The sequence below is a fragment of the Perca flavescens genome, chromosome 20 (assembly GCF_004354835.1).
Source record: "Perca flavescens isolate YP-PL-M2 chromosome 20, PFLA_1.0, whole genome shotgun sequence".
NCBI lineage: Eukaryota > Metazoa > Chordata > Actinopteri > Perciformes > Percidae > Perca > Perca flavescens.
The window spans coordinates 26,405,831-26,433,294 of NC_041350.1; the positions used below are offsets into that span (position 1 = coordinate 26,405,831).

General features: G+C 40.5%; 2 protein-coding genes across 12 annotated transcripts; one reads left to right on the forward strand and one right to left on the reverse strand.

Annotated features, from left to right (window-relative positions):
* Positions 1–862: 862 nt before the first annotated feature.
* Positions 863–25,550, forward strand: wdr32 (WD repeat domain 32). 11 transcript variants are annotated; one of them, XR_003691024.1, is made up of 12 exons: positions 863–1,580; positions 2,439–2,552; positions 3,229–3,426; positions 4,271–4,473; positions 5,825–5,905; positions 6,009–6,154; positions 7,223–10,735; positions 13,528–13,904; positions 15,545–15,646; positions 20,206–20,389; positions 21,795–21,977; positions 23,433–25,550. XR_003691024.1 is itself a non-coding variant. In XM_028565018.1 (7 exons), the coding sequence occupies exons 1-7, from the start codon at positions 1,105–1,107 to the stop codon at positions 7,592–7,594; spliced, it is 1,590 nt and encodes a 529-aa protein (XP_028420819.1). In that variant the 5' UTR covers positions 863–1,104; the 3' UTR covers positions 7,595–11,481. The 11 variants fall into 11 exon arrangements, 1 of the variants encoding a protein (XP_028420819.1); XR_003691028.1 differs by lacking the exon at positions 21,795–21,977; XR_003691023.1 differs by lacking the exon at positions 23,433–25,550 and having other exon boundaries at positions 21,795–22,814.
* Positions 12,939–24,971, reverse strand: cpxm1a (carboxypeptidase X (M14 family), member 1a). The gene is made up of 13 exons (XM_028565016.1): positions 24,556–24,971; positions 23,445–23,554; positions 21,859–21,998; positions 21,595–21,679; positions 20,211–20,361; positions 19,635–19,723; positions 19,353–19,476; positions 18,352–18,548; positions 17,659–17,838; positions 16,419–16,713; positions 15,033–15,172; positions 14,813–14,915; positions 12,939–13,885 (listed from the first exon to the last, which is right to left on the reverse strand). The coding sequence occupies exons 1-13, from the start codon at positions 24,878–24,880 to the stop codon at positions 13,569–13,571; spliced, it is 2,256 nt and encodes a 751-aa protein (XP_028420817.1). The 5' UTR covers positions 24,881–24,971; the 3' UTR covers positions 12,939–13,568.
* Positions 25,551–27,464: the final 1,914 nt, after the last annotated feature.

Here is a 27,464-nt window from a genome sequence, read left to right on the forward strand (position 1 = left end):
AGTTGTTGACAACAAAGTCTACCTTCTTATCTTCAACAAAAACACCAAACTTTATATTCTTCAGTGTCAGAGGTGGTATCTCTATTTCCCTGGTCTGTAACCAGCTCTGCAGATCTCACCGATTGCAGCGACTCACACAGAAAAAAAAATCTTTTTCACAAAAAACAATTATTATTAGTATCAAAATTGAATCTCAGTCTTAAAAAAATATTTTGTTGGGTAGATTTCTTTACTTTTTTTTAAAGTTGACCTCTTTTACCTTCCGGAGAAGAAGATTTGTTATTTGTTTGTCTAGTTGACCTCTTTTATGGGCCCAGAACCTTTTTTGTGCATATTTTATAAATAGTTTCTTTCATTTTTTTGGTAAATAAAACACCCTCAAAACCTTGTTGGAATAAACTCTCAAAAATAACACAATACTTCCTAATATACATTATTACATTACCAATGGTTTTGTTGGTAATTTAGCTCACAAAATGACTTGCAGTATTTATCCAGCAGATGGCAGCAACCAACCACCAACCTACGAATACATCTCAAAGTGGACAAGGAAGCGGAAATTCGTCATTCTTTTTATTTTTATTTTTTGTTTTGGTGAGGAGAAAACTGTCAAGTTAGTTAGAATAAAAACATGAAACTTCGGTATGGGTGCTTCGTCTTAAAATATTTCTTGAAAAAAATATTTTGATATGTAATTTGATTCGCAAAAAGGAAGAAAATACATAAAGTGTAATAAAAAAAATAAATAAGAATTTGAATGTGTTTTGTTTCTATTTAACACACAAACGTAGAAAAACCATAAAACTTATTTTCCAGTTTATTTTGAAGGCTAAATGTTTACTCTTCCGGTCGCATTTAAGCTAACAGTGTTTGTGTTGACGCGCGGCGCGTAGATAGATAGGGCACTGCCGAGTCTGACAAAATATATTAATTTGCCTAACATAACCTAGGCAGCTAATATCTACCGCCATGGCACTGTAAACGGATGGAAATAGACACGGTTTCATGCTCGGTAGGTGAACGGAGTCAATCAACTTTTGGCCGTAGAGCCGAACCGCTGCGCCCCAAAGCACAGACGACTGTGTGGAGGCTGGAGGAGCTACAATGAGCTCGGAGCACCAGAGCGACAGCGAGGACGCTGAAGGCTCGCAGCAGGACAGGCCCAACAGCAGAGAGGAGAACCCTGACATCGACGACTCCGATGTGGAAGATGACATCGCACCGAGTGTTTCTCCCTCTCCGCCGGGGAGCAGCGGGAACAGGCCGGAGCGCTGCGGGAACAGGCCGGAGCGCAGCGCGAGGTCTCCGGCGTCGGAGGAGCGAGAGCCCCGCTCCGAACCTGCCGCCGTGCCGCAGATAGGGAGCGGCGAGGTCTCCAGTACCGACATCCGCAGGGGGAATAGCCTGTTTTCCTGGCTTCAGAGCAGGACTATAAGACGAGGGGTTTTTGTGGACCCAGCTAGGGAAAACTTCAGGACAATGACCAATTTATACTGCTCTATGAATCCGGCTGCGGAGTCTGTCAACCTGAGCACTCAGACCCATGGAGCGGTGTTCAACCTGGAGTACTCCCCGGATGGGTAAGACAACACATTGGCCTCGATATTTTAGGCCTTACCCCGGAGTTCATGTTCTCATGGTTGCACGCTTTCAGACAATGTTGTGAAATGTGAAAACAGTGCAATGAAGTGGCACAGTGCCTGGAAAGTGTCTGGATTTGCATCTTCACATGTATATGCTTCCATCTCCCTGTACATCTTAACGTTACATCCAAGGATCACTTCACATGCCAAATAAAGCCCACTGATTGATATTTATGTTGAAAAAATAAGTATTTAGTTATAATTGACAATTTGGCAATCTAACTGATGACCAAAATGTTCCTAAATTTCTCAATCGAAAACCTAGAAAGTGTTGCTAAGCACTCTAAGCACTAAGCACGACTAATGACAACGCAGGACTTAAGCCTCTGGGTGACTAGACAGCAGATGTAGGAAGTAAATACTGCAGTGAAACCAGGTCAACCTGTGTCCAGTCCGGATCAACTCTGTTTGTGGGCTCATTGTGACAGACACATGTTCTTCCTGCACAAGCAAGTGTTTTTGTGAAAAAACTGTGGAACACTTTTTTAGCAGGAGATGAACGTGTCTCAGCCTCTACATCTTAGGGCCTAAATGAGAAACTGTATCTTGTGTTATGACACAGTTTTAATAAGCTTATTCTCAATAACTATTGGTACACAATGCTTTTGCATCACAGTCAGGGATGTAATGGAAGGTAAATTTCAGTTTATTCACTTCCGATTGACTTGATAGTTTCTGAAAAACATATTTTCTGTCGGTCAGAAAAGTCTTTTGCATCACGGCCGGAGACATCAACTCGTTCCTCCTCTTGTATGTTTTTTTTACAAGCGTCTCTGATTTGTCTGCTGTGCTCAGGTCTGTGCTGACTGTGGCCTGCGAGCAGACTGAGGTCCTGCTGTTTGATCCCATCTCATCCAGACACATCAAAACCCTGACGGAGGCCCACGAGGACTGCGTCAACAACATAAGGTGCATTTCTCTAATCGTAAATCATCCAGGGAGGGGTTTGTAAAGTAAGCGTGAGAACATCCTGCATCTCGCACCAGGAATGGGACCAATGGAGTTGAAGCTCAAAGCGGTGACGCATAACAAGTAGGGCTGGGATGATACGCTTTTGTCCCGATTCAATTCTTCCACGATACATGGGCTTCCACGATTGGATTTGTATTGCAATTTTCATTTTAATGCGATTCGATAGCATTGACTATTTATATTTTCTTTTCCTTCTTTAACAAAAACAAAAGTTGAATAATACACTTCTAGAGACAATATATCATGAGACATTTCTACAAACTAATAGTTTTCTAAGAAGAATGCACATCACATGTCAGTCAGTCAGTCTGACATTTATTTACTTTGTAAAGAACATAACATGGATTTTCTGCTTTCGCTCTGTTTTGCTACAAACCGATATGATGTAGTTGCCGTTAGCGGTACAGTACAAACAGAAAATATTAAGGTGAATCCTTTGTAAAAAAAAAAAGTAAATTAAAAAAAATAATAACAAGATTCAGGATGGCAACATGATCGCTTAAATCGTCTTTATTGGTCAAAGTACAGAGGCCGGTAAAAAGCAGCTGCTGTCTAGATTCAGATGCTGAGAATGCTGAATGAAAATGTTCCCCTGACTATCTGTGCCCTGCAGGTTTTTGGACAATCGTTTGTTTGCCACCTGCTCCGACGACACCACAATTGCACTATGGGATCTCCGTAAGCTGAATTCAAAGGTTTGCTCGTTGCACGGCCACGCCAGCTGGGTGAAGAACATCGAGTACGACACCAACACTCGTCTCCTCGTCACGTCTGGCTTCGACGGCAACGTCATCACGTGGGACACAAACAGGTGTGTGTGTGTGTGAGTGTGTGTAGATGTGTGAACAGCAAAGTGTGTTATTTTAAATTAAATATGATGAAAATTATGAATATTTAAAGGTGAATGTCTTGAGATGATGAGTGATTGGAAAAAAATGCTTTAAAATGTTTGCAAATGTACTGTTTACATAATGTTGTCTTTATGCTATCATAAGGCAACATTCATTACATGGTTTTTCACCTTCAGTCTATCATATATATATATATATATATATATATATATAAGTCATTGGCTTTTACCTTATTAGAATGGGACTGCAGCAAATTATTTTAATTAGCGAATCATCTGCTGTTGTTTTTTCATTTATAATATTTTTGATGATCAATCAAGTGCTCTCAGTTGTAAAACAAAAATGTGTATTTAGTCAACAATTATTATTTTTTTAACACTAATACCAGTAAATTTGGAAAAAATACAGAATTGATGTCACACTCCAATCAGTTTACTTCCTGGAAAATGCTCTGCTGTTTATGTCATGCTGAACCCGGAGCTGCACATAAAACCAATAAATCACTGACTTTTTACCAGCCCCCTACCCTTCAACCCTTCATCAAATAAAAACTGCATCTTTACAACTGTGAAGGTGGTGTAAATGTTGTTTTGGCTGTAATTCAACCCAGAGAACCAAAGGCGATGATCCAAAAGTTTCTGTAACCCTAGACTGTTTCACAGTTTGTCTTAATCAAAACCTGCCTGTTTTTGCCTCCCCACCTTGAGCAAAACCCCCTTTAACTACAGATGATATTGAATTATTTAAGAGAGCCCCTTCAAACTGCCTTCTGTTAAGCCTTCGGTGATTGTCCTTCCCCTGCAGGTTTACAGAGGACGGCTGCCCGCACAAAAAGTTCTTCCACACCCGTTACCTAATGAGGATGCGTCTCACACCCGACTGTTCCAAGATGCTCATCTCCACTTCCTCAGGGTACCTGCTCATCCTTCATGACCTGGACCTCACCCAGTCCCTGGAGGTGGGCAGCTACCGCATGCTGCGAGCGCGACGGACGCCCCTCAGCTCAGGTCAGACCCCAGTCTCTTTGAACACTGGTGGAAAAACAAAACCCATGTTTCATAGAACTCAACGTTTTTCTCCATATTATCTCTGTTTAATTAGGGCTAAAGCAATTGCTTGATTAGTCAATTAGTTGATTAAGACTTTAATTTTAATTAAATTAATAATTCATGAGCTGTAATTTTTAGTGCTGGGTATTGCCACTAATTTCCCGATTTGATTCCGATTCACACGGTCCCGATTCGATTACATTTCCAATTCAATGTCGATTTCATGATATGTCAGTTGCAAAAACAATTTTTGCTTAGATATAAAAAAAAAGATTCTACAATTGCACAAGGTTCCCTCTAAGCTGCTGCATTATTAAAAGTATCAATTTTTACATTAAGAAACAACCCCAAAGCAGTTACATTAATGTACATTTTATTTAACGTGACCACGTAATTCAGATATCTGGAGTTGAGAGTCCAAGGCACCCCTTTTAAAGTGGCCATGCCCGTTTTTCCTTTGCCAAAACGTAGCCTCACTTTGGAGCGTTATTTATCCGCCTTCTTGACGATGCGGGACAAAGCAATCGATTCTGGATTTTATGAATCGATATTGGATAATTCAAATGAAAATCGATTTAAATCGGAAAACCAATTTTTTAAACCCAGCCCTAGTAATTTGGATGTTTTGAGTAATTTGTTTTACATTTATAAACATAACATAACACACATACAGTATACATAAACCCATAGAAACATACATGTATACATAAATATACAAAATCCTTTATATTTATATAAGAAATCATATTCACCCAAACTCAAATTAAGTAATTCATGGTATTGCAGGAAATAAAATATATAACAAAGAAGAGTCAGCTAATCTTTACTCTGAAATAAAAGAAAATCACAACTCAGTAGCCCATGTCTTTGTTATAGCAGTAGTCTCCCATTTGTTTATATCTAATGTTTTTGCTCTACCTTTCAAAATGATTCTTTCCTGTAAATAATAACGCTTAAAATAAGAAATAAATGAACTCAATAACAGTGTCTTTGTATTGTTGAAAATAAAGTTTTTTTTCCAATCAGAACAACAGTACTAAACCCCAAATTATATTAAAAGGTGCCTTGAGTAATTCTTGTTATATATGTTATGTAAAATATTACAGTACAGATTAATAAATGCAAAGAGTTAACGTGGTCTGTTTTTTAGCCATTGCACAAATGAATGAAGCCGTTTTAGTGTCTGGTAACTTACCATGGCCATTTGTCAGTATAATTAACGACTAAATGGTGATTAAAACTTATTAGAACATTAACTGTTGTTTCCAGATGAAGGGGAATGATTTTTGACCCTGTTGTGATTCCGTAGATGGAGGCACGTCAGCGTCCAGGTCAGCTGGAACTCCTCGCCAGGGAAACGACTCCAGCAAGATCCACCCTCCTAGAGAAGGTCCGACACTATCGCGGTGTAAATCTGAACAACGGCTGTCATCGGAGGTTCCGTCCAAAGTAATAAAGCTGTATAAAGTTATCGCTAAACTTTGTTCTTGCAGGTCTTTCTCCCAGGAACAGCCTGGAGGTTTTGACTCCAGAGATCCCCGGAGAGAGGGACCGAGGGAACTGCATCACCTCCCTGCAGCTCCATCCCAAAGGCTGGGCCACGCTCATCCGCTGCTCCAGCAACATGGACGACCAGGAGGTGAGAAACACCTCTTATCCCTCATCTGTTTTAAACATTTGATCGTCCATTTGGTTTATTGAATTGGCTCTCCATCTTCACGTTTTATGCATCTGAATGCAAAGTAAGATATCTTTTAATGAGATCGATGACGTGATTTTAGACATCCAACGGTGACTACAAGAATTGCATCACCATCTGACTGAATAGTGTAGTTTTTGACACTTACCTTAAAGGAACACGCCGACTTATTGGGACTTTGTCTTATTCAGCGTATCCCCCAGAGTTGGATAAGTCCATACATACCCTTCTCATCTCTGTGTGTGTCGTAACTTTGTCTGACGCACCCACTGCTAGCCTAGCTTAGCACAGATCCTGGAGGTAACCGGCTCCATCTAGCCTACTGCTCCCAATAAGTGACAAAATAATACCAACATTTTCCTATTTACATGTTGTGATTTGTATAGTCGCAGCGTGTACAAATAACAAGGTCACGTGAGACACAGCCGTCTTCTAACCGTATACATACTGGGAACTATATTCTCAGAAAGGCGAAGCACTGCAACTTCTGCTACTTGGGCGGAGTGATTTGCTATCAGCACCTGAGAAGCCCAGCGGTGAGGAGCAGAGAGTAACAACAGTGCTTTTCAAGTGTTGGGCTAATCACTCCGCCCAAGTAGCAGAGAGTAGCAGTGCTTCGCCCTTCTGAGAATATAGTTCCCAGTATGTATACGGTTAGAAGACGGCTGTGTCTCATGTGACGTGGTGTGTGTTTCTCCTACTGCTGTTCCTTGTATGTCCCGAGTTCATTCTCAAATAAGACCACAAACAAAAAGCAACATAAGACCGAACCCTTTTTTTTAATACAATGTATTTACAGTTTGCTGTTTCAGTGCAGTTCTGCTGTTTGATGCTTATGTCTCATCACAAGCAGAAAGCCACTAATGATTGGTTGGTGCCACAGTGGGTCCCGGACCAACGTGAAGTGTCTTTCCAGTGACGGCGCCAACATGATTAACAGTTTCAGGCTCTAGTATGGGCCGCTGACTACATCTAACCCTGCCGTGTCTCCATCTTCTTTCTTTCCAGTGGACGTGTGTGTATGAGTTCCAGGAGGGCGCGCCCACCCGCCCGCTGGTCTCACCCCGCTGTTCCCTCCGCCTCACCCACTACATCGAGGAGGCCAACGTTGGCCGGGGCTACATCAAGGAGTTGTGTTTCAGCCCGGACGGACGACTCATCTGCTCCCCGTACGGCTACGGCGTCCGCCTGCTGGCCTTCGACGAGAACTGCGGCGAGCTGGTGGACTGCATGCCCGTCCAGACCAGCTGCCTCCGGGAGATCCGCTCCATCTACTCGCACAGCGACGTGGTGCTCACCACCAAGTTCTCCCCGACGCACTGCCAGCTGGCCTCGGGCTGCCTCAGTGGACGCGTCGCCCTTTACCAGCCCAAGTTTTAGCAACTGGTGCTGTCAAAGAACAATGCATTGCAGACCTGGGTAAAGAAGTGCTAATCAGGGTTCCTGCACAGATCTAGGAATATGAAAAATAAGAATGTCCCAGCCACTGTTTGTACAACTACATATTTTCAATGATTTATAACTCCTAGCCTATTATAGCTACACAGTAAGATGGCATACTTGGGATCCTTTGGTATAAATGATGTCAAAACCATTGGAGGCAAATTCAGTGTTTTTAAAAAATCTGAATTTGTAGGAACCTTGAATAACATTTCCAAGCATTTGTTTTAAAGTGCTCAAATGGACCAGGTGGGTGGGCTTTTTCTGCATGCAGATATTTCAAGTAGTCGGACATGCAGTATAAATGGAATCTTGTGATTTCTCTTTACCCTCTGCCAGACAATCCGTATGGGAAAACTCCACCCATCTGGTACCTAAAAAGGGATAAACCTTAAAAACACATTTAAAGTATTTCTAAACCCAGGTCTGTAGCTGTGAAGCAGACAGAGTTTGTTTGGGTGGGGACTGAAAAAAAAAGAAGAAAATTTTAAGAAGAAGTCTTCAGCCTTGACCAGGCTGCAGTAGTGGATTGTAACCTTAAGCCTCTCGAACCCTGAACTTCAAAAACGAACAAAAAAAATAACGACTCAAAGCAGACTCTCATCCAGACTGAGGAGCGGCTTAAAAATTCCAAACCTTGAAGCTCAAGAGATGCCTCAGTGGAAAAACAAACTGTGGCTCTTTTTCATACTAAAGATTAATTTTAGTCTCTAAATCAGTAGAAAACGTTGACTCATTTTGAGACTGCACATCCAGATGTTCGCCGTCTCGGGACAAAAACACTAAGGATGCAAACAAGCAAGCAAACGGGACAGATTTTAATGCGACGAGAACCAAGCGCTCGTGTCTGTCATCCGCGCCGTCGGCGATTGTTTTGACTGGGCTTCCTCAGCTGCTCCGCTCTGCTCATGCCTTCTTCACAGGTGCTGCTTCTCTGCTCATACAATCTGAACTTTGACCTCCGACTTCAAGGACCTCATTATTAACGCCTTTACCCGCCTGTTTCTCTTTGATTTCCTTCATGGTTTTTAGTGGTGTAGGTTTTTAGTGGTTTTATTGGTGTATTAATGTCGGCACTACTCGTTCACGGTGTTTGATTCACTTGATTCTATGCGATTCCCTTTTTTTTGCCAGCGTTAAGCACTAGCTACTTTGGAATCCCTTCTCATTTCCCTTCACAGTACGTGTGTTTTTATCTTAAGCCTGTGAATGGAAACTCCATGCTGTCTGGACGAATAGAAAAGTCCAGCCACTTTCTGTGCAAACCGTTTTGCATAATACTATATACTATTTACAATTACATATTTTGTCCTCAAAAGATACGGCTGGCATTATTCTGTATTTTTTTTGGCATGGAGCACAGTAGTCTGTATGTCTGTAATTTCAGCTGACCACTGTAGTTTTAGCAAACATTACTTAAACAGAAGCAAATGGTGAAGTTGTTGAGGTCTACTTTAAGCTGTGGAGTAATACACAATTAGTGTTCGAGTGAGTATTCACGGCAGCAGGATGGTGTATATGGAATGATAAAAAACTTCAGTTTATTATAAAAAAAAAGGAACATGTAAGCCAGTGCAACTGAGCAGCTCACTGATGTGTTTTTAGTGTTTGACAAACAATGGAGCTCTCTGGCACAGTGGAATGAATGAGAAATCAATATTTAGCCACACAGACAATACTTATTATTATAGAATCAATTCATAGCTGGTTTTGGTGTTTTCATGGGTGTTATTGATACTAAGAACAATATAGAATATTGCCAGCCTCATCCTTTAATTTAACAGCTTGTTGACTTTTCAGCCAACAATTCTTGGCAGAAGAAGTTGCCTCAGCATTGTTTGTTTTAACCTTTCTAGGATGAAATTGTTGCAAAGAAACATTGGACTGTTTTTTTGACCTTGTACCTCATTTTGTTGTTTTTTGAAGAACGTGTTGATCCACATCAGTGTTTGATTTTTCTTCCCCCCCATTGCATTACATCCAGTTTCTTACTTTTACAATGTTGTCATAAAGGTGACCCATTTGTTTTCTTCTCGAAGGACTGAATGGATTGCTTAGACTGTTCTAGAATTGGCAATGCTTCTGTGTTTTCAACCAGTGTGGTATAGCTGCTGTAGGAGCCAAGCACACAAGTGGATGTCACTCCTTAATGTAAACTGGTTACAGTGCATACTGACTGACTGCAGAATAGATATTACGTGTAAAAAAAAAACTAAATAAAAAAAAAGACAGACATTAGTATACTACTATGCATACCAGCCTTTATGAAGATTGTCCTTTCTTATTTATGCCAGGGTGATGCCCTGTGTGCAGCTGTCAGATGCCAAAATAATGTTTTGCTTGGACAAGGCAGTGCTTCTCCTCTGTAGAGTAACATTAATTGTGAGCTGAAAAATAAAGGGGGAACATCTGCTATTATCTATTTAAAAAAAAAAAAAAAGTACATGTGGCAAAAGCCTAATTTGCTAAAGAATGGTTTGACATACAAATACGCTTATTCACTTTCCTGCAAAAAGTTAGTTGAGCGGATTGATACTTGTCTCATTGTTGTCAGTTAAATATGAAGCTACAGCTAGCAGCCGCTTAGCACAGAGACTGCAAACAGTACAAACTGCTGGCCAACGGCCAAAGAAGTTGCCCACCAGTACCTCTTAAGATCGCTAATTAACATATTAAATTTCGTTTCTTTAATGAGTATAAAACAGAAGTGTAAAACCAAAAATGTGCTGTTTTACGTGGGTTATGTACCAGACTATTTATTGGCATGGACCACAACTCACTGGCGTCTGCGCTGGTTGCCTGGCAACTAAACAAAGAACTAGCTAGCTAGCTAGCTAGTCCGCGAACGGCGATTTGTTGTTTTTACATTTCTTTTTTTTGTACGGATGAAACCATAGACCGTAAAAATAATGAACATGAAACAAACGAGACATAATGTTTTAATAAGCGAGCTTTACAGGTGCTAGCAGTTGGGATTTGTTGCCGCGAGCCCGGCTAGCTGTTTCCCACTGTTTCAACTTAGCTAGCTAGCTAGCTAGTTAGCGCTCTTGTATCTTCTCATCTAACTCGGCGCCAGAAAGGGTAAGAAAACGTTTGAAAACTAAAATTACGTGATTGAGAAATTAGATTTGAGGTGAACAGAGATGTAACTAATTTTGTAATTCCCCACTCACAACTTGGTCCTGTTCGTAATGAGGAAGAATGCTTTTTGACACTTTGTACCTCAGTTAAACTGCTCAAAATGTTTATTTCAGTATAACAAATGGACCGGTCCATTTCACTTCCAGTTCAGTCAATTCAGGGACTCTCTTCCCCCCCCTTGAACAAATAATTTCCCAATTTACAGACACAGTAAAAACTCAAAATTTAATGATTTGAATTTACATTTATATATTAAATTGACTGAGCTAAATGTTAAAGGACCGACCATGCTGTATAGTCAGTGCTGCTTTTATTTCACTTATTCTATTCACAAGCTCTTCGGAGAGAAGTGTCTTATCTGCCGGGTATAGCAACTAAAAACCGGGTTCATTTTTATGACTTTGCTCTTTTTATTGTTTTTCATTCCTGTTCTGGGTTTTAACCTGTATTCTGTTGCGGATTAATTATTGAATGTTCTCAGTAGTTCTGGCGTTGTTATCTGTGCACTGTCACCTCAACTGACCACAGCTGGAGGAAAGGGTGGACAAGAGACGAAAAACTTGTTAAATTGCTCGCACTGTTTCCTATATGGCTATACACAGCAAGTAATCCCAACAAGACACTAAAATGGTACTTATTGTCACTGAAATAAAAAAGGTTGGCTTCTTTTGCACTGCTTACTGTTACTGTGGTGTTGTATTTCTGTTCTTCAGTGTTAAAACTCCACACTTGTAGTGCTGAGAACCGACCACTAGATAGCAGTCAAACTCAACTAGTGGTTCACAACCTACGGTTCCTGGCCTATGTCCTGGCCCCTAATGATGATTTTTTTTTTATTTTATTTTTTTTAATCTTACTAGATAATGTCACCTGTTCAGCCCTCTAATACATATTCAAATAAAACGAACTGAAACAGAAGAATTACATGGTTGAATTGGTCTCAACTTGTTGACATATAGAACCTGTGAGTCACAAGTGTTTAAAGTGGTAACAAGCTAATGAAGTTAGAGAACCATTGCCCTGGCACAGTCAGTGCTTCTCAAACCTTTTTTTCAAACTTTAGCGCAAAAGATTTTTGGTAGAAAAAAAAGTCTTTTGAACTTTTGAACGTACACATGTTCCACCAAAACAAGTTCCTTCCCAAAGCTATTTTGCAGAGGCGCTGTTTAGCGCCGCCCAAGATGATTGTGATTGGTTTAAAGAAATGCTAATAAACCAGAGCACGTTTTTCTTCCATCCCGGAATACGGTGTGGACTAGCCAGGCCCTCCCCCCGCAGTGCTGTGGAGGAAGGTCTGGCAATGTGAGGACTATAGCTATAGATTTACTAAAGAACTACCTTGTAACTGAAAACGCTTATATGCTATGCTATATGCTGTTTCAAATGTTTAGAATCCATTACTAAATCAATTTATTATTAGTATAATTATTTTAGGAGTTCTGCACGACATATTAAATTAATATTTTACATCTCACATACAACAGCACACAGCAGTACTCCAAAGTACCCGTAGGGGTACATGTATGCCCACACTAGTGTCACTTTGTTTTTTGACTCTTTAAAGCCAAGCAATGGCCTTTTTACCCCCTTGTGACAAATTGTATGTAAGATAACGTTACATGTGTTGTGGAACAGAGCTAAGCTAGCAAGCTAGCTAGTGAGCAAGTTGAGCATCAAGCTAGGTGATGTAAATTGTGTTAGATGGGAGATGTAGTTCACTGAGTGGTTTCACACAATACTAAGTGGTGCTACGACAAACCTACGACTAACTGGGACTTTTTTTCGGTTGAAAAATTATCTTTTAAATTGATGCATATCATATTTGTATTCCATGGCTCAATTCAAACGGGATCAAAAAATAATTAGCCTCTCCCCGTTCACTACCGTTCATATTTTTTCCAAATTAAGGTCCCATGAGATCCACCGGAAGGGGTGTGACTTCAGCTTTCTATGGGCTTTGAGCAGTTTAACAAAAGAGTGATGTTCCCTGCCTAGATTGTTTAATTTGAATACTTTCAATGTCATAAACATGGTTAACTCTCCTGTATTTCACAAGGAAAATAAGAAACACATTTTAGATGAAATTAAATTAAATTCTGAAATAAAATCAGTAATTTTTTTTAGATGCACACTAGAACATAGATAACACAAATAAGTAATATTTATTTAAGATTTTATGGTCCTGTTGGACTTTAGTCAAACAAAAACAGAAACATTGTCACATATCAGACCAGCTGACACTTAAATCCTCAACTCAGTATTCAACAAACACAACAGCTTCATCAGCTAGAATGAAGACAAAAGAAAACAAGTGAAGTCAATTTGAGCTTTATCATTCAACGATGCCTGTCTATAAATGTGAAGATGTTCATAAAGTTCTACAACTTGTGTAACTTTTTAAGTTATACACTTTGTGTCCTTGTTTTTGTATAAAAACCCTGCTTTTAAAGTATTCTGTCAACATCTGTAAGAGTTTGTGTGACAGTCTTAAAGGGTCAGTACACCCAAAATACATCGCTGTTGTTTTTTAATTTAATATTTGAAGTTGTGATCGTCACATACAAATCTAGGCAGATATTTCCCCATATTAAACCGTCTGCATGTCTTGATATCACTTGGGCTATATTTTTGTAAATTGAGTGAACTGACCCTTTATTAGTGTCCTCTCTGATAGGAACATGTCACTATTCCCTATTTCTCCATTTATAACTGAACTTTTTGAATCCATCCAGCTTGTCTCTGGGTCTTCTTCAGTCCCTCGTCCCGTCTCCTCTCATGCTCTCCGGGCTCTCCTGGCCTGCCGCAGCCGCTCACTCTCCCTGCGCTGGTTGATGGCCCTGGTGCTGGCGCGAAGCTTGCGGAGCCTCAGAGCCCGAAGACGCAGCTGAAGGTCCTGGGGGATCTTCCCTCCCTTGGCCCGGATCTCCTTCAGCCTCTGAATGGGCGTTTTGGTCAGGGTGAAGTCACAGATGGTGGGATGTGGCTCCATTCCAACGCGGCAGTGACGCGCAGACGGGAAGTAACCCTCAGCCCAAACCACCACCTTGTACTCACCCGGATTCAGGAGACGCCAGTAGTCCCCGTCAGTGGCTGAGGAAATAAAAACAAGGTGGAGACAAAAACAAAGATGGATGTTGTTGTCTCTACAGCCCACATTTAAATGTGATGTTTCCGTAACGTTTAGTGTACTGTGTGTTTTAAGGTACCTTCCAAATGTCATGTTTATCACATTTAAATAACTGTTTTGTTATACAGTCAAATGCAAGTTAGTGACTTCCTACATTTCCCAGAATGCCTGTCAAGAAGCCCCCAGAGAACTGTGATGAGCTTGTTGGATTCATGCTGGCGGACAGACAAATTAATAGCCTAGTGCAGCGGTTCCCAACCTTTTTGACGTCATGTTGTCTAAATTTGGCTCCACAACAGAGTGCAGATTTCTGTCCGAGCCCGGCCCGCGTCCAACAGAGCAGTGACCGAACCCGACCCGCGCCTGACAGGCATTAAGATATTTATGTCCGGGCCCGACCCAAGCCCGACACAGTTAAAATCTCATTTTTTTCTCATGCTAATGATACATGTACGTTTGTTTGTGTGGAAAGCCCACTTTTATTAAACAACTGTAGGAAGGCATTCGGAAATGTCAACAGATGAGCGCATCAGCGCACACGGGGCAACAAGCACACGTTAACACAGGCGCACAGTTGGCTACCTACATAATAAGCTGTTTTAAATTTAAAATGTTCAATGCCTTATCACGCTGATGTGACCGAGCCCGACCCGAACCCGAACATCATTTCTAAAAATATCTGTCCGAACCCGAGCGGGTCCCGTCGGGCTCGGGTCGTGTATCCATCCTCTACTCCACAAGAATAGCCGGAGTACACTAGCACATGACACAATAAACCAAAAATGCTGTGTTTTCTAGAAATATTTTCCAGACGTTTTCTGCATTACACCCTGGTCATTAGAAAAGGAAAGCTAACAGATAACCATGAAACATGAAATTGAGTGTCTGACCTGATCGGATGTCGTGGTCATGGTCCTCCACCTTGATTACAGCATCTGCTATCCCTTGTTTGGTCAGCTTGTCCCTGATCACACCCTTAATGCCTCTGTGAACCTAAAGAAGAAATGATGCACTGTGAGCCCCCGCAGAGAAAATGAAGGCAGAAACAATTGCTGGATTTCAAAAGCTGCTGCAGCTGAAGTCGTTTTCTTTGTACAGCTGCAGACTAACCTGCTCCATGTAAACCAGCAGAGACTCCTTGTTGTTCTCCCACTCGATGGGAAGCTCACTGACATGAGGGAATTTATCACAGGACAACTCCACCGTCACCTCAAAGCAGTTGGTGTGCATGTAACTAAAGTCATTCATACCTGCAGAAAAGACATATAAGTATATAAACAATGTGCATAGGAAAGTCAGCCGAAAAAAAGCTCTTTCAGGAGACACGTTTTAATGTATCTGTTTTATTTATGCAAACAAGATGATTGATTCTTTTTCAGGCGAGCTCAGTGCACACCAGAAGAACAGGACACTAGGGGAAATAAATCTTTAAATTGTAGACCTTAAGACACCCTTCTGTATTTCAAAAAAAGATTACCATGATACAATATGTTGGTTTAAGGTTGTTAATCTCATCAGTCAGCTGTTCCCACATCAGTCAGCTGTTCCCACTTCCACACACTAGCCCCTTTTCCCCAGTCAGTGTCAGATTGTCAATGTTGCTTTGTGCCCTTGTGTTCCAGACACCTGAACCCTGAACCCTCTAGCCTGAAACCTGGAACCTGTACCTGCCTCCCGCCCCATTCCTCTTCGGCTGTGGACTTCTATTTGGACTTGCTACGCCAGTAAGCTTTTGTATCTTTACTTCACACTAAATTACTGAACTGTCAGCCTAGATCAGCGGTGGAAGAAGTATTCAGATCCTTTACTTAAATAAAAGAACTAATACCACACTGTAAAATAACAAAAAAAAAACTCTGTTACAAGTAAAAGTCCTGCATTGAAAATGTTACTTAAGTAAAAGTATGCCATCAGGAAAATCTACTTAAAGTATTCAAAGTAAAAGAACTCAATGCAAATGGAATTATCAAAATCGTTCCGTCAATCAACTAAGTGTGTAATGGTCTAATCGTTTCAGCTGGATTTGTAGGCCAAAGCAATAAATCTATGTATTTTATAAACTACATGTGTTTTGTGTACAAAAATCTTAATTTGTAAAGTAAAGCTAAAGCTGTCAGATGAATGTAGTGGAGCAAAAATTTCAATATTTTGCTCTGAAAGTGGCGTGAAAAGAAAAGACTCAAGTAAAGTACAAGTGCCTCAAATGTCTACTTAGGTACAGTACTTGAGTGAATGTAGTTAGTTACATTACAGCACTGGCCTAGATTGTCTGTATTTGGGTCCCTTGTGGCCTTGTACTCACCTGCCTGATGGTGATTTAAGAGTTTAACCATGTAATTTAAGGTACTTAAGAGACCTTTTTCTAAGCTTTCAAAGAAAATAAAGAGAGAAGAGTTAATGTGAGATTTGAGTTTAAATTAAGAAGTTTGTCCACAGATAGTAACATTTTTTCAAGTTACTACCTGATGGCTTTCAGCATTCAAAGAGGGGACTCACTGCCGGGGACGGTGTGCCAGGCTCCGCCGTTGATGATGTTGTTGTGTGCCTGGAAGTCCTCGTAGTGGCAGAGGCGGCGGTTGGGGTTGGCCATCGCCAGGTTAGTCGAGGCGTAGACGGTGGCCAGCCAGCGGAAGAAAGCGTTGTCCGCCGTGGGGGTGTCCTCCTGAGGGGCCCAGTCGCGGGTGCAGTCGAAGGGATAAGTAACCACCAGTTCTCCCCCGTGGAGATTCGCGCTGAGCACGAAGGGAATATCCTGCATCCAGCTGATGACGGCTCGGGTCTCTGGCGCAACCTGGGAGGGATGGACAATCTGGATTAGCTTTATGTCACTTTTTAGACACTGATTTATGGGAAAGATTCTCATAAATGAACACAGATAGAAACCTTAACTCTTCTTAGATTCAGCAAAATAAACATTTGTTTCTTAAGAAAAGTTATAGGCCTACGTTTTGTTATTTATTTTTAAAGGTAAAAAAAATGTAAAAAATTATACAGTACAGGTTACAAAAAACACCAAAAATGGGTTCATGGACATCTGAGCAAAAAAAAAATGTATTGTAAATTTAGAGGAGTTTCTGTTGATTACCATTAAGTTTCTGTAGGTGGTATTCTTTTCTTTGTCTGTTCAGTTTTCCCTAGGAAAGCCCTACCAGTCAAACATAAACATAAAAATAATACTTTTAAAGTGAATATATCAAAATGTGGTGATCTTTTTACTGTATATCTGGAGGCAGAGTTTCAACATGTGTTCTATTACCAAACATTGAGTGACAATATTCAGGCTTAAGTCAGCTCTCTGGGCTCTGAAATGACTGGTCTGATCTGACGCTTGCATGCCACTACAGTGGAAACTTTATTTCTTCTTAAAAGTGTCCACACACCAACCTTTAAAAACTGCTGTTCAGTTTGACCTACATTAATGCGCCAACACATGTAACTCTTTTTTTAGTAGCAGAGTTAGGTCCTTTGGTAATAGTGTACTTGGTGAAGTTGAAGTATTGAATGTTTTTAAAGTTTTTTTTCTTGGTTTTACACAGGAAAGTTGTATTTTTATGTAATTCTAGTTTCTTTACCAACAAACATGGCTGTCTACCACAATGTCATAATAATATTACAACCAGAGGGTGCCAAAGCAATGCATTTTTTAATCCAACACAAAGTGGCTCTAAATTCTTAAACTTTATCAGCAATGCCTATTGATTGTTACATTGTTTACACAAAAATCACATGTCCTTACCATGGCGTCTTCTTGAGTGTAGTACTCTGGGATGGGGATGTAATGGTTGGAGACTTTAGATTGATCTGCTGCCGTCTCTTGGGCGTCCCACATGATGTTGTTCAGGTCTGGAAAGTTATGATTCAAGTCGATTCCTTCAAAGCTGTATCGTCCGTCTGCCCAGCCGGCCAGTTCAGAGCCCTGCAGTAGAAAAGTCCGTCAGAAACAGGGGCATTTAGACAGCAGACATTAACTATCACTGTCGGTAAGACTATGAAATTGGGACTTCAACTTCCATCTTTTTTTTTCACGGGATCCCTTCACTGTGCCTCTTCTATACAATTTAACTGCCTTTCCTTCCTCTCCTTAACTGATATTCAATTGGTTTACTGGATTAGAAGAATCCTACCCCTTATATTATTTTTCAACAGGATATACGATATAAGTAAATACGTAAAAACGAAAATAATTGCTACAACAGTGTGCACAAAGAAAAAAAACTTTGTCTCCATCAAGCTAATCTGTGAATTTGTTTGAAATGCCAGAAAAATTATAACAATCTTATTATCCACCAAACCCAACCTGCAGTCCAACAAGTGATGGACAGAAAATACAAAGGAAGCAGATATGCCCACTCTCCTTAAACACATGCTCTGCAAACGACAAGAAAACACATCTATTCATCCTACACAAAGTCACTTTTACTTCCCCCACCTTCTTATAAGCTTCTTCGTATCCATCAGGGTTCATGGAGGGCAGGAGGTGGATTCGAGTCTCAGTCACCAGCCGAACGATGCGTTGGTTGCCCTTCTTGTATTCTCTGCACAAGTACTGCATGAGGTTGAGGACGAGCTCTCGGCCAAGAGCCTCGTTCCCGTGCATCCCGGCCACATAGCGAAACTCCGGCTCCCCTGCCAAGAGGGAAATTAAGAGAGTTGTTTTACTAGCCAAGCAGTACATGTGGAGGAATTTGTCTGGGCCAACATCAGCTTATAGTAACAGGTCACACTAAACATGAAGCACCTGAAATTTTTGATTTTATTCAGTAGGTCAAAGTTGAGGGCATATCAGGAACACATTCAGTCTCCCAGATAAAACGTTCATCTTGTTTGTATTGTGTTAGGCAACTGTGTGACTTAACTTTGCCAGTAAGCATATATTGTTTGGCCAGACTTGATGGCAGACATTCCTAAAGCTGAAACTCCCAATGGCCCAAACTCTGCACTTGAAACATCAACCCCAAAATAAAAAGTGCCCCTCTTCTTAGATTCGGCACCAGTGTTCACGTAACCAGGAAACCACTGAAATTGAAATCAGCTGTCCTATTATTCCCCCTTTGGGAGTCAAAGAGTTTTGAAATATGTTGCCTAAACTCCACTGAATTCATTTAAACTTTTTTGGCAGATGTGGAGTGGTTACAAAATTCTGCATCTGAAGACAATATCACACAAAAAATCTGTCTTGTTTGGTGGAGAGAGCGCTGGCTATAATTTCAAATGGTTATCAGTTTGTTTATACATAAGAAACCTTCTCTACAAGACACCCCAGCCTCCCTTGTTGCTGCTGCAAAGTCTGTATAAATACTGGAGGATGTTGAACTGGGCCCCTGAGCTGCTAAACTCTGGGTAACCCGAGAAACAGGATGAACTCTGGTCCAGAAACGTCACACTTTTAAGGTCTCAACTCATAGAAGAAGAGTTGAGAAAAGTTCTTACCTAGTTCATGTTTGCCGGGGTTATCTGAGATCTCCATGACGTACAGTTTTAGGCCCATGTAGCTTTTCCCGATGGTGTAGATGCGAGTGATGTTCGGACACTCCTCCGTCACAGACTTCATGAGCTTCAGGGTTAAGAAGACAAGTTGGACTAAAAGTCTTCAAAGGGTTAAATCTGAACTCTGAAATCTGCAAACTGAAATAACTCTAGCATTAGCTTTAGGGGAAACCAAAGTTACTCATCATGCATGCGTGTGGGCCTGCAGCCATTCTTCGCATTCACCTTTCTCATCTCTTTGTAGTTGTGTTGTCTGAAGTCCAGATCGTCTTTTGATCCTGGTTCTTGCTCTGAGGAGTAGATGTCTGTTGGATCTATGAGGAAAGAGCACATTTACTTCCTTGTGTTGACAGACAGACACCTTAGCCCTTTAGAAACTGCTACAATTTCAATGTATTTTGAAATATAAGTCACTGTGTTCAGTCCAGTGTTGTAGTCAAGTCACCAACTGTCGAGGTCAAGTCTCAGTCCCAGTGTTCGAGCTGGGTCACCAAATAAGAGTCAGAGACGAGTCACCATTGCCTGAGTTCAAGTCTGAGTCGAGTCACAAGTGCAAAGAATAGCGACTTAGGTCCTGGACTTGGACTTGAGTACTTCATCACTGCCTTTTGCACCTAAAATTGTCAGAAACTTCATCCAACTTCCAAGTCTAATTTCATGAATGCTCGAGTCTGATTCATTAGTGCGTGAGTCCAAGTTGAGTCATAAGTGAGGAGAACGGCGACTCCAGTCCGAGTCCAGGACTTGAGTAGGCCATCTCTGGTTCAGTCACATACTCTATTGCTCTATACTGCAGCCTACCATCGACACGGCAGCCGAGTATCTCAGCCCTGAGGCAGATGGTGCCATTGGAGTACCAGGTCTGAGGGTTGATGCGGATGAAACGGGCGACGGTAGGAACAGGAAGGACTCCGAGCACCGGAGTCTCTGGATTCTGGTTTCCTTCAAATATCTGTACAATTCAACGCAACATCACATAGGTTTGAACATTTTAACATCCTCAGCAGATGTGCATCATCGTTATGTTAAAATACAGTAGAATAAGAATTAGACATTCTTAGCGGTGGTCCGCCACTTTGGTCCACCACTTTGGTCCAGACTGAAATATTGCAACAACTTTTTAATGGATTGCCATGAAATTTGGTGCAGATATTCACGGTCCCCAGAGGATAAATCCTACTGACTTTGGTGATCACCTGACTTTTCCCATTGGGTCAAAAGTTTAATTTGTCCAATTTAATTTTTGATCTGCAAAACTAATGACATTCCTATCAGCCTCAGCTGTACTTTGTGTTTAGTGCTAATTATCTGATATTAGCATGCTAACATGCTAAACTAAGATAGTGAACATGGTCAACAGTATTCATGCCAAACAGCAGCATGTTAGCATTGTCATTGAAAGTATGTTAGCATGCTGATGTTAGCATTTAGCTCAAGGCACCACTGTGCCTGAGCACAGAGTCGCTAACATGGCTGTAGATTCATAGTAATCTGCATCTGGATTTACACCAGAATACACACACTGAGAGACAATCATAGGATATATTTTCATTCAAGTGCAGTAGCTCATAATAAAAGAGTGAAAATGTTCAAAACGGTGCTGTTTCTTGACCCACGAACTAGCTTTCAACTAAGTCTGTTAAAAGCTGTTTGGAATACTAACTGACAAACAAACAGGACTGAGATCATAACCTCCTTGGCCAAAGTAATAACCTTAAAATAAATAGGAAATAAGTTTTTGTTTAAACCTCCAGCTCCTTAAAAAGAGATCAGACGTCCAAAAAACTGCAAACAAGTTGCCAGTTTAGATCAAACCTTCAATTTTTGGTATTTTTGGTATTTCCACCTGCATGTTGCAGCCTTCATCACTGTGTATTATAGGTTTGACTACACATTTTGATGTTGTAATAGTAAAGGTCCTATTTGGCAACTAACATATGCACCAATTATTTCTAATATACTGTATATAATGTTATGTAGTCAAACAGTTACCATCTTGCTACTTTATTAGTTTTCTCTCTCCTTATGTAAGAGTAGTTGACTGTTGTGTTCAGGGTTCATATTTCACTTTGGCACAAACTCTTCAAAATCTGTTTTCCATCAGTTCAAGGTTCACTGGTCACGGTAGCTACATTCCATAATATCAGAGAATTTAAAAAACAAACAACAAAAAAGGAGTTCTTACAGCTTCTTTTGTCCCATTCATGGAGGCTGTCCAGGTCACAGAGTCATTACTCAGCTGGACTTTGTAGGTGTGGACCCAGTCCCAGCTGTGACAAAGACCAAGATGATAAGAAATAGATTTTTAACATGCAGACTTCAATGCAGTGAAAGAACATTGTGCTGTGACTTGTTTGACCAGTCTTTTTTGCGTGTGTGTTTTAGCAGCAGTTTTAAATTCCATTTTGGAACCAAACCTCTTCAGATTTGAATCCTGATACTACCTGACCTCCAGATGGAGTTCCGGCCCTGCAGGATGACTCCAGTGAACAGGGTGAGGTGGATGGCATCCACCTCCAGCCACTGGTGCCGGTCCTCATGCTCAGCACACCAGGCTCCGTCGTACAGGTCCCCATCCTCAATGCCAGACTAAAAACACATGTTACACAGAGTTTTATTTTTATTTTTTACAACTGCAGAATCCATTAAACTCCTGGCTCTGCCTCAATGTGAAGCATTGTGTTAAATGTTGTGTTGGCTCTGATTGTAAAATAATTGCTTTCATACTGCAGAACATGAAGGGGGTGGCTGGGATGTGGAATGGCACTGCTGGCTCTGTGTTTTACTGATTAAATTATTGAATTACCATGAAACTCAACAAGAGCACTTTCCACTGCAAATCCAGTCTCTGTAGTTTTATTATAGTTATAGTGTTAATTTTACTTGCCAATAAAAGCAGAGGGAAAAAGAGATGGAGATTGCTTGACATTTATAGTCCATTAGTTTAAGAAATAAAACTTATAAATCATAAAACATGATAATATGAAGTGAATGAGTAAGGACATACTATTTAGTGATGCTGATTTGTGCATCTTTATAATCCAAAACATTACTATAGGAACCACTTGTACTTTTACAGAGATGAAGAATCAGAAATTTGGCATTTTATAAAAACCTGATAGTTAAAAATTATCTCCTTTTTGCCACTTCAATTTGCATTTTTTTTGTCAACTCCACCACTTTGGTCCGGACTAAAATATCTTAGCCATTATTGGATTGATTGCTTTTATGTTTTGTAATGGCATTCATGGTCCCCAGAGGATGAACCCTAATGACTTGGGTGATCCCCTGACATTTCCTCTAGCGCCACCATCAGGTCAAAAGTTTATTAAGTCCAATACTTTTGTTTATGACCAAATACAGAACTGTTTACAATCCCATCAGCCTTAATATTTACTTTGTGTTCTAATTAGCAAATGTAAGCACGCTAAACATCAGCATGTTAACATTGTCATTGTGAGCATGTTTGCATGCTGACGTTAGGATTTAGCTCAAAGCATCATTGTGCCTATTTACAGCCTCATGCTCGCATGGCTGGATTACATTATTAGATTAGATTAGATTTAATTGTCATTGTGCAGAGTACAAGTACAAAGACAACGAAATGCAGTTTCTATTGTTCCCGCAAAAATGCCAAAAATGTAACGATTACAACTTCTCAAATGTGCAGATTTGTTTATTTTCGTTGTCTTACGTGATAGTACAATGTCTTTGGGTTTTGAAATGTTTTTTAGACAAAAGTACAATTTCAAAAATATTACTTTGGGAACTTTTCATGGTCATTTTGAACCATTTAATATTGTTTATACCACGATTGATTCGTCAAATAATGTAAATAAGACTTAGTTGCAGCTGTGTTATAATGGTATTCATAGATTTTTGATCATCCTTTAGACCTCAGCAGGATCTTTCCAAAAAACAAAATGTCACTCCACAGCCTCAGCAAGTGAAGTGAGTTCCTGTTTCCTGCTATTCTATTTCTTTGAACTTTTGAGAAGCAGCTCACTGTACTTTTTGTTCCAGATCTAGACCCACCTGGATATTCAGCCTGCCCCTGTGGGGACCCAGACCCGTCCGCTGGTAGGAAGAAGCCTGAATCTGGCTGTCATCGACCCGCAGGGATTCCAGGCCGAGAGGAGGACAGTCTGGAAGGAAATGGATATCAAATCTTCTGCGGGTTTGTGTCTGTGCTTGTCCGGAGATGCAGCTCTTTAAAGAAACAGGTCTGGGACTGACTGCTGAGGGGTTAAAAAACTCTCCCTCTTGTTTCTCTGAGTAAGCAAACACATGGCTGATGTAATTAGAGGTCCCAGCGGTTGTTATGTGGAATATCTCTAATCATCCAACGTCAGTTCACTGGAAGTTTGGAGGCCCTCTGCCAAGGAAACCGCAGATAAGCGGATCCGTGGAGGGTTTGAATGTAACTTGAGACAAAGTTGAGAGGCAAGAGAGAGTAAAGTTAAACGTCCAGCAGAGCTACAGCTGCAGGGTATTTTATGACTTTGGGAAAAAGCAATAACAGAACCATCAATCACAAAAACTACAAGTACTGGCAGGACCAACAGCTATGTTTGTGGAGCTGGTAGGCAATTAGGGTTAGGGATTAGTCATTTTTGCAAAGAAATCACTATCTCCAGTTTTTCCAAGTAGAACATATTTCCGGGTCTTCTTAGTCTACTTCTTAGTAAATTGAATATATGAGTTTTGGACTGTTGGACCGACGGCCCCTTGGGCTTTTTTTGGCACGGTTTTCTGACAAGTTATGCAGCCTGTTCCATCTCAAATCAAACATAAACTGTGTTTTTATTTAAATGTGCAAACAGTTACAATAATATATAAGGTAATATTTGATTTCACTTATTTACAGATCTTTTCATTAGCTAATCCTCTACACAGCTTTAACAAATACTCAATTAGTTGCAAAATATTTACTGGTTCCAGCTTTTTAAATGTGAATATTGTCTGAATTTTTTCTGGCATATTCAATCATCAAGAAAGTAATTGATAAAAAAGAAGAAGTAATTGTTAGCTAAGTGGAGTCAGGAGCAAAGGGTCTCTGAAAGGCATCATTAATGAATTGCACTTAACTCCCTGGCTTCTCATAGCTTCACGCTAAAATTAAAAGTAAAACAGATTGTTGTCCTACCCAGTTCTGTTTTCTTATGTTCTTTCTTGCTGTCATCTGTTTCTTCTTCTTTATTGTTGCTTTCTTCTTCGCTGTCTTGGCTGATGTTTTTGGTGTCCAGCTGTTTGTCTCTGCCAGCGGCGGGGGTTAACTTTCCCTGTGCTGCTGTTGGAGTCGGTCGATCTGTGCTGTGATCCTGCGGCTGCACGGTGACAGACTCAGCCGTAGTAGTGGTGTTGTTGTTGAATAATGAATTAATCTCAGTTGTTGTATGGTCTGTCAGCGCTGAGTCAAAAAATCCTCCCAGAAAAATCACTGCAGCCAACGTGTACAATGACCTTTCCATCTTCCTTTTAGTTTGCTGCTGCAGAGTGAGGGGGAAAATAAAATTCTGGGCCAGTTTATGTGGAGATGACAGAGAGCCAGACCTCCATCCACATCCCTCCTCCTTAATCCCACCTCCCCTCACCCTCCCTCCCTCTCTCCCTCCCTCCCAAAAATTCCAGCTCCCGGAAAGAAATGGGATTCAAAAAGACTTGAATGATTGCGGTTTACATGATGTGGGTTGTGTGTACATCAGTGACCCATTTATTCAACTATCACATACAAATATTAACTTATTATATGATGATAGTATGACAAGAAAAGTTAACATTTCTGCACAATTTACACCACATTTGTTTCATCTTCTAATCTCTTTTTTTCTCTCATGACACGATGGAAAGTAACATTTACACAAATAAAACTTTAACTCAAAAGAATTTACAAGCCAGCAGATAAAGTACATAAAGTAATGAGAATAAGCTCCACCTTTACCAGCTTCAACATTATAGTGACTGCTAATTCAATTAGCATAATAAGGGACTTTGAATCTTCGCCTCTATTCCAGATAAGCTGACTTCTTTATGCATTAATGGTGCCATCCCAAATCCCTTAAAGGTGCCCTTCCACACAAAACCGTTTCTACTTGCATTTTTTTTTAAATCTGTTAGGTCCATATGTGTTTGTGTTATGTTGTGAATGTGAAAATGAACTGCTATCTCCTTTGTCAGCTCTAGCCACTGAAAAGAAATAAGTAGAGAAATCAGGCCAATTACAAAAGCTGGTCAGTCTGACGTTGTGTTGCCTGAGCTCATTACTATTCATGAGCTCGCCCAGTTGCGCTGGGTAAAGGATGCTGATAGCCAGGCTCTCATTGGCTAGCTGTTAGCCACTCAGAGTCAAGCAGCTTAGCTCGTTGAATATTAATGAGATCTGGCACAAATCTTTCTGCAGGCTTTCTATACCACGCTAGAATGGTAACCAAGGCCTTTTTTGGGGGTCTGGAGGGGGGGAGGGTGCCCCTGTGCCCACGTAATATTAAGCCTCAACCCCCCTCTTGCTCTCTGGCTGTGTCCCTGACTTTGGCTAACATTTTCATACATTTTTAACCCCACCTTTATTCTTTTATTCTTATTCTTTATTTTATAAAGGACAACACACATTAATCAACATTTCTGTAAATGTGCCAGTGTTAGCCAGCCGGCTAATTTCAACTGTTTGGCCAGATGATTTTAGACCAGAGCAACAGGAAACAGCAAGACATACATAGGTTAAACTATACAGACAGAAGTCAACAAGACACCATACAGACAGCTAGAAGTTATACATCAACATTATCCCCATTTAGTCTAAGAAGAGGGGACATTATTCATGTGCAGTGATAAAAAAAATATAGGTAACACTGAATGAGTATTCTTGTGTTTATTGTTATATATGTATCGTTAGTCTTCTGTAGGACCAAACCTATGGAGGGTTGGTGGTATGTAACACTTAATGTATTTGGTACCCCTGAAATTGTATTGTGGCCCCAGCCTGGACCCTCCATTTCAAAAGGTCTAGAGCCGCCACTGCTGGTAGGTGAATCCTGTCACTAATGTTTCAGTAAACTGTCATAATGTGTCAGAACAAAAGATCTGCCATCAGTTCATATGACGGTTTCCTCTGATATCAATCCACTCAGGATATTGATAGGAGAGAGAGACATTCATGTTACAGAGTTTTCACACCCATAAACCTTGTTTCAGTAACTCCACGGTGCTGCCTTTGACACTTTAGTGTATTTTTTTTTTAAACTATTATAATAATTGCTTGCAGCTTAACAAGTTTTATCTTCTCTGAGTTTATTCTTGGTTTTAGTTTGTCTTTTGCTATGTTTCAGTTTCATTTTCCTGTTGACTTCAGGGTCTGGTGGGGCCACGTTTGGACAAAGACATGCATCATCAAAATGCATGTAAGGTATTTGTCCTAGGTTGTTGGAGCTAAAGATTAATACCACTGACTGATTATTTTGTCATGGTCTGAAATTTCTCCTGGCTTTTAAAACCCAATTTCCCCGCACGTTTATTTTACAGGAATAGTTAAAATTTTTTTTGCCATTTCAGTTCACCGCCAAGCGGGAAATCTTTTCTCTCCACTCTGCGTTTGGACACGGTGTTTTATCTTTTACGATTCACGTCGTCCTCCACCTCGCTTTGCTGTGAAACTTCTTTTTGTATACTCTATAACTCAACATCTTCTCCAGCTTGTTGTGCTCCCAAATCATGACCTGCAGCACCTGCTGGTAACTCTGAAATTTCTTCAGAATAACTCCTGCTGCACCTCCTGAAAAACATAAAATGTAAAACAGCTGAGACCATGTAAACCGTCCAAATTACAATATAAAAACCAGACAGTCAATAAATCATCAGGGATTGTTGATGTATCTGTATCAAACTGTTGTGTATGTGTTGGATTGGAAAGGCAAGTTGAGATTTATTACAGCAATAAATAAAAGAGCACACTTTATTTTAAATGGGACAAACACATACCAGAAACACATCCCCCCCTGCTTGTCTACTTCCATCCAAAGCACGTATTGCCACAATTGTCAGGAAACCATCACATGTGCG

Coding starts and splice junctions, on each gene's coding strand:
- wdr32 (XM_028565018.1), top strand. CDS start 1,105: ATGAGCTCGGAGCACCAGAGCGACAGCGAGGACGCTGAAGGCTCGCAG. Junction 2,553..3,228: donor GACTGCGTCAACAACATAAG/GTGCATTTCTCT, acceptor TGTGCCCTGCAG/GTTTTTGGACAATCGTTTGT. Junction 5,906..6,008: donor GATCCACCCTCCTAGAGAAG/GTCCGACACTAT, acceptor TTGTTCTTGCAG/GTCTTTCTCCCAGGAACAGC.
- cpxm1a (XM_028565016.1), bottom strand. CDS start 24,880: ATGGAAAGGTCATTGTACACGTTGGCTGCAGTGATTTTTCTGGGAGGA. Junction 23,555..24,555: donor ACATAAGAAAACAGAACTGG/GTAGGACAACAA, acceptor ATTTCCTTCCAG/ACTGTCCTCCTCTCGGCCTG. Junction 19,477..19,634: donor ACTACAAAGAGATGAGAAAG/GTGAATGCGAAG, acceptor TTAACCCTGAAG/CTCATGAAGTCTGTGACGGA.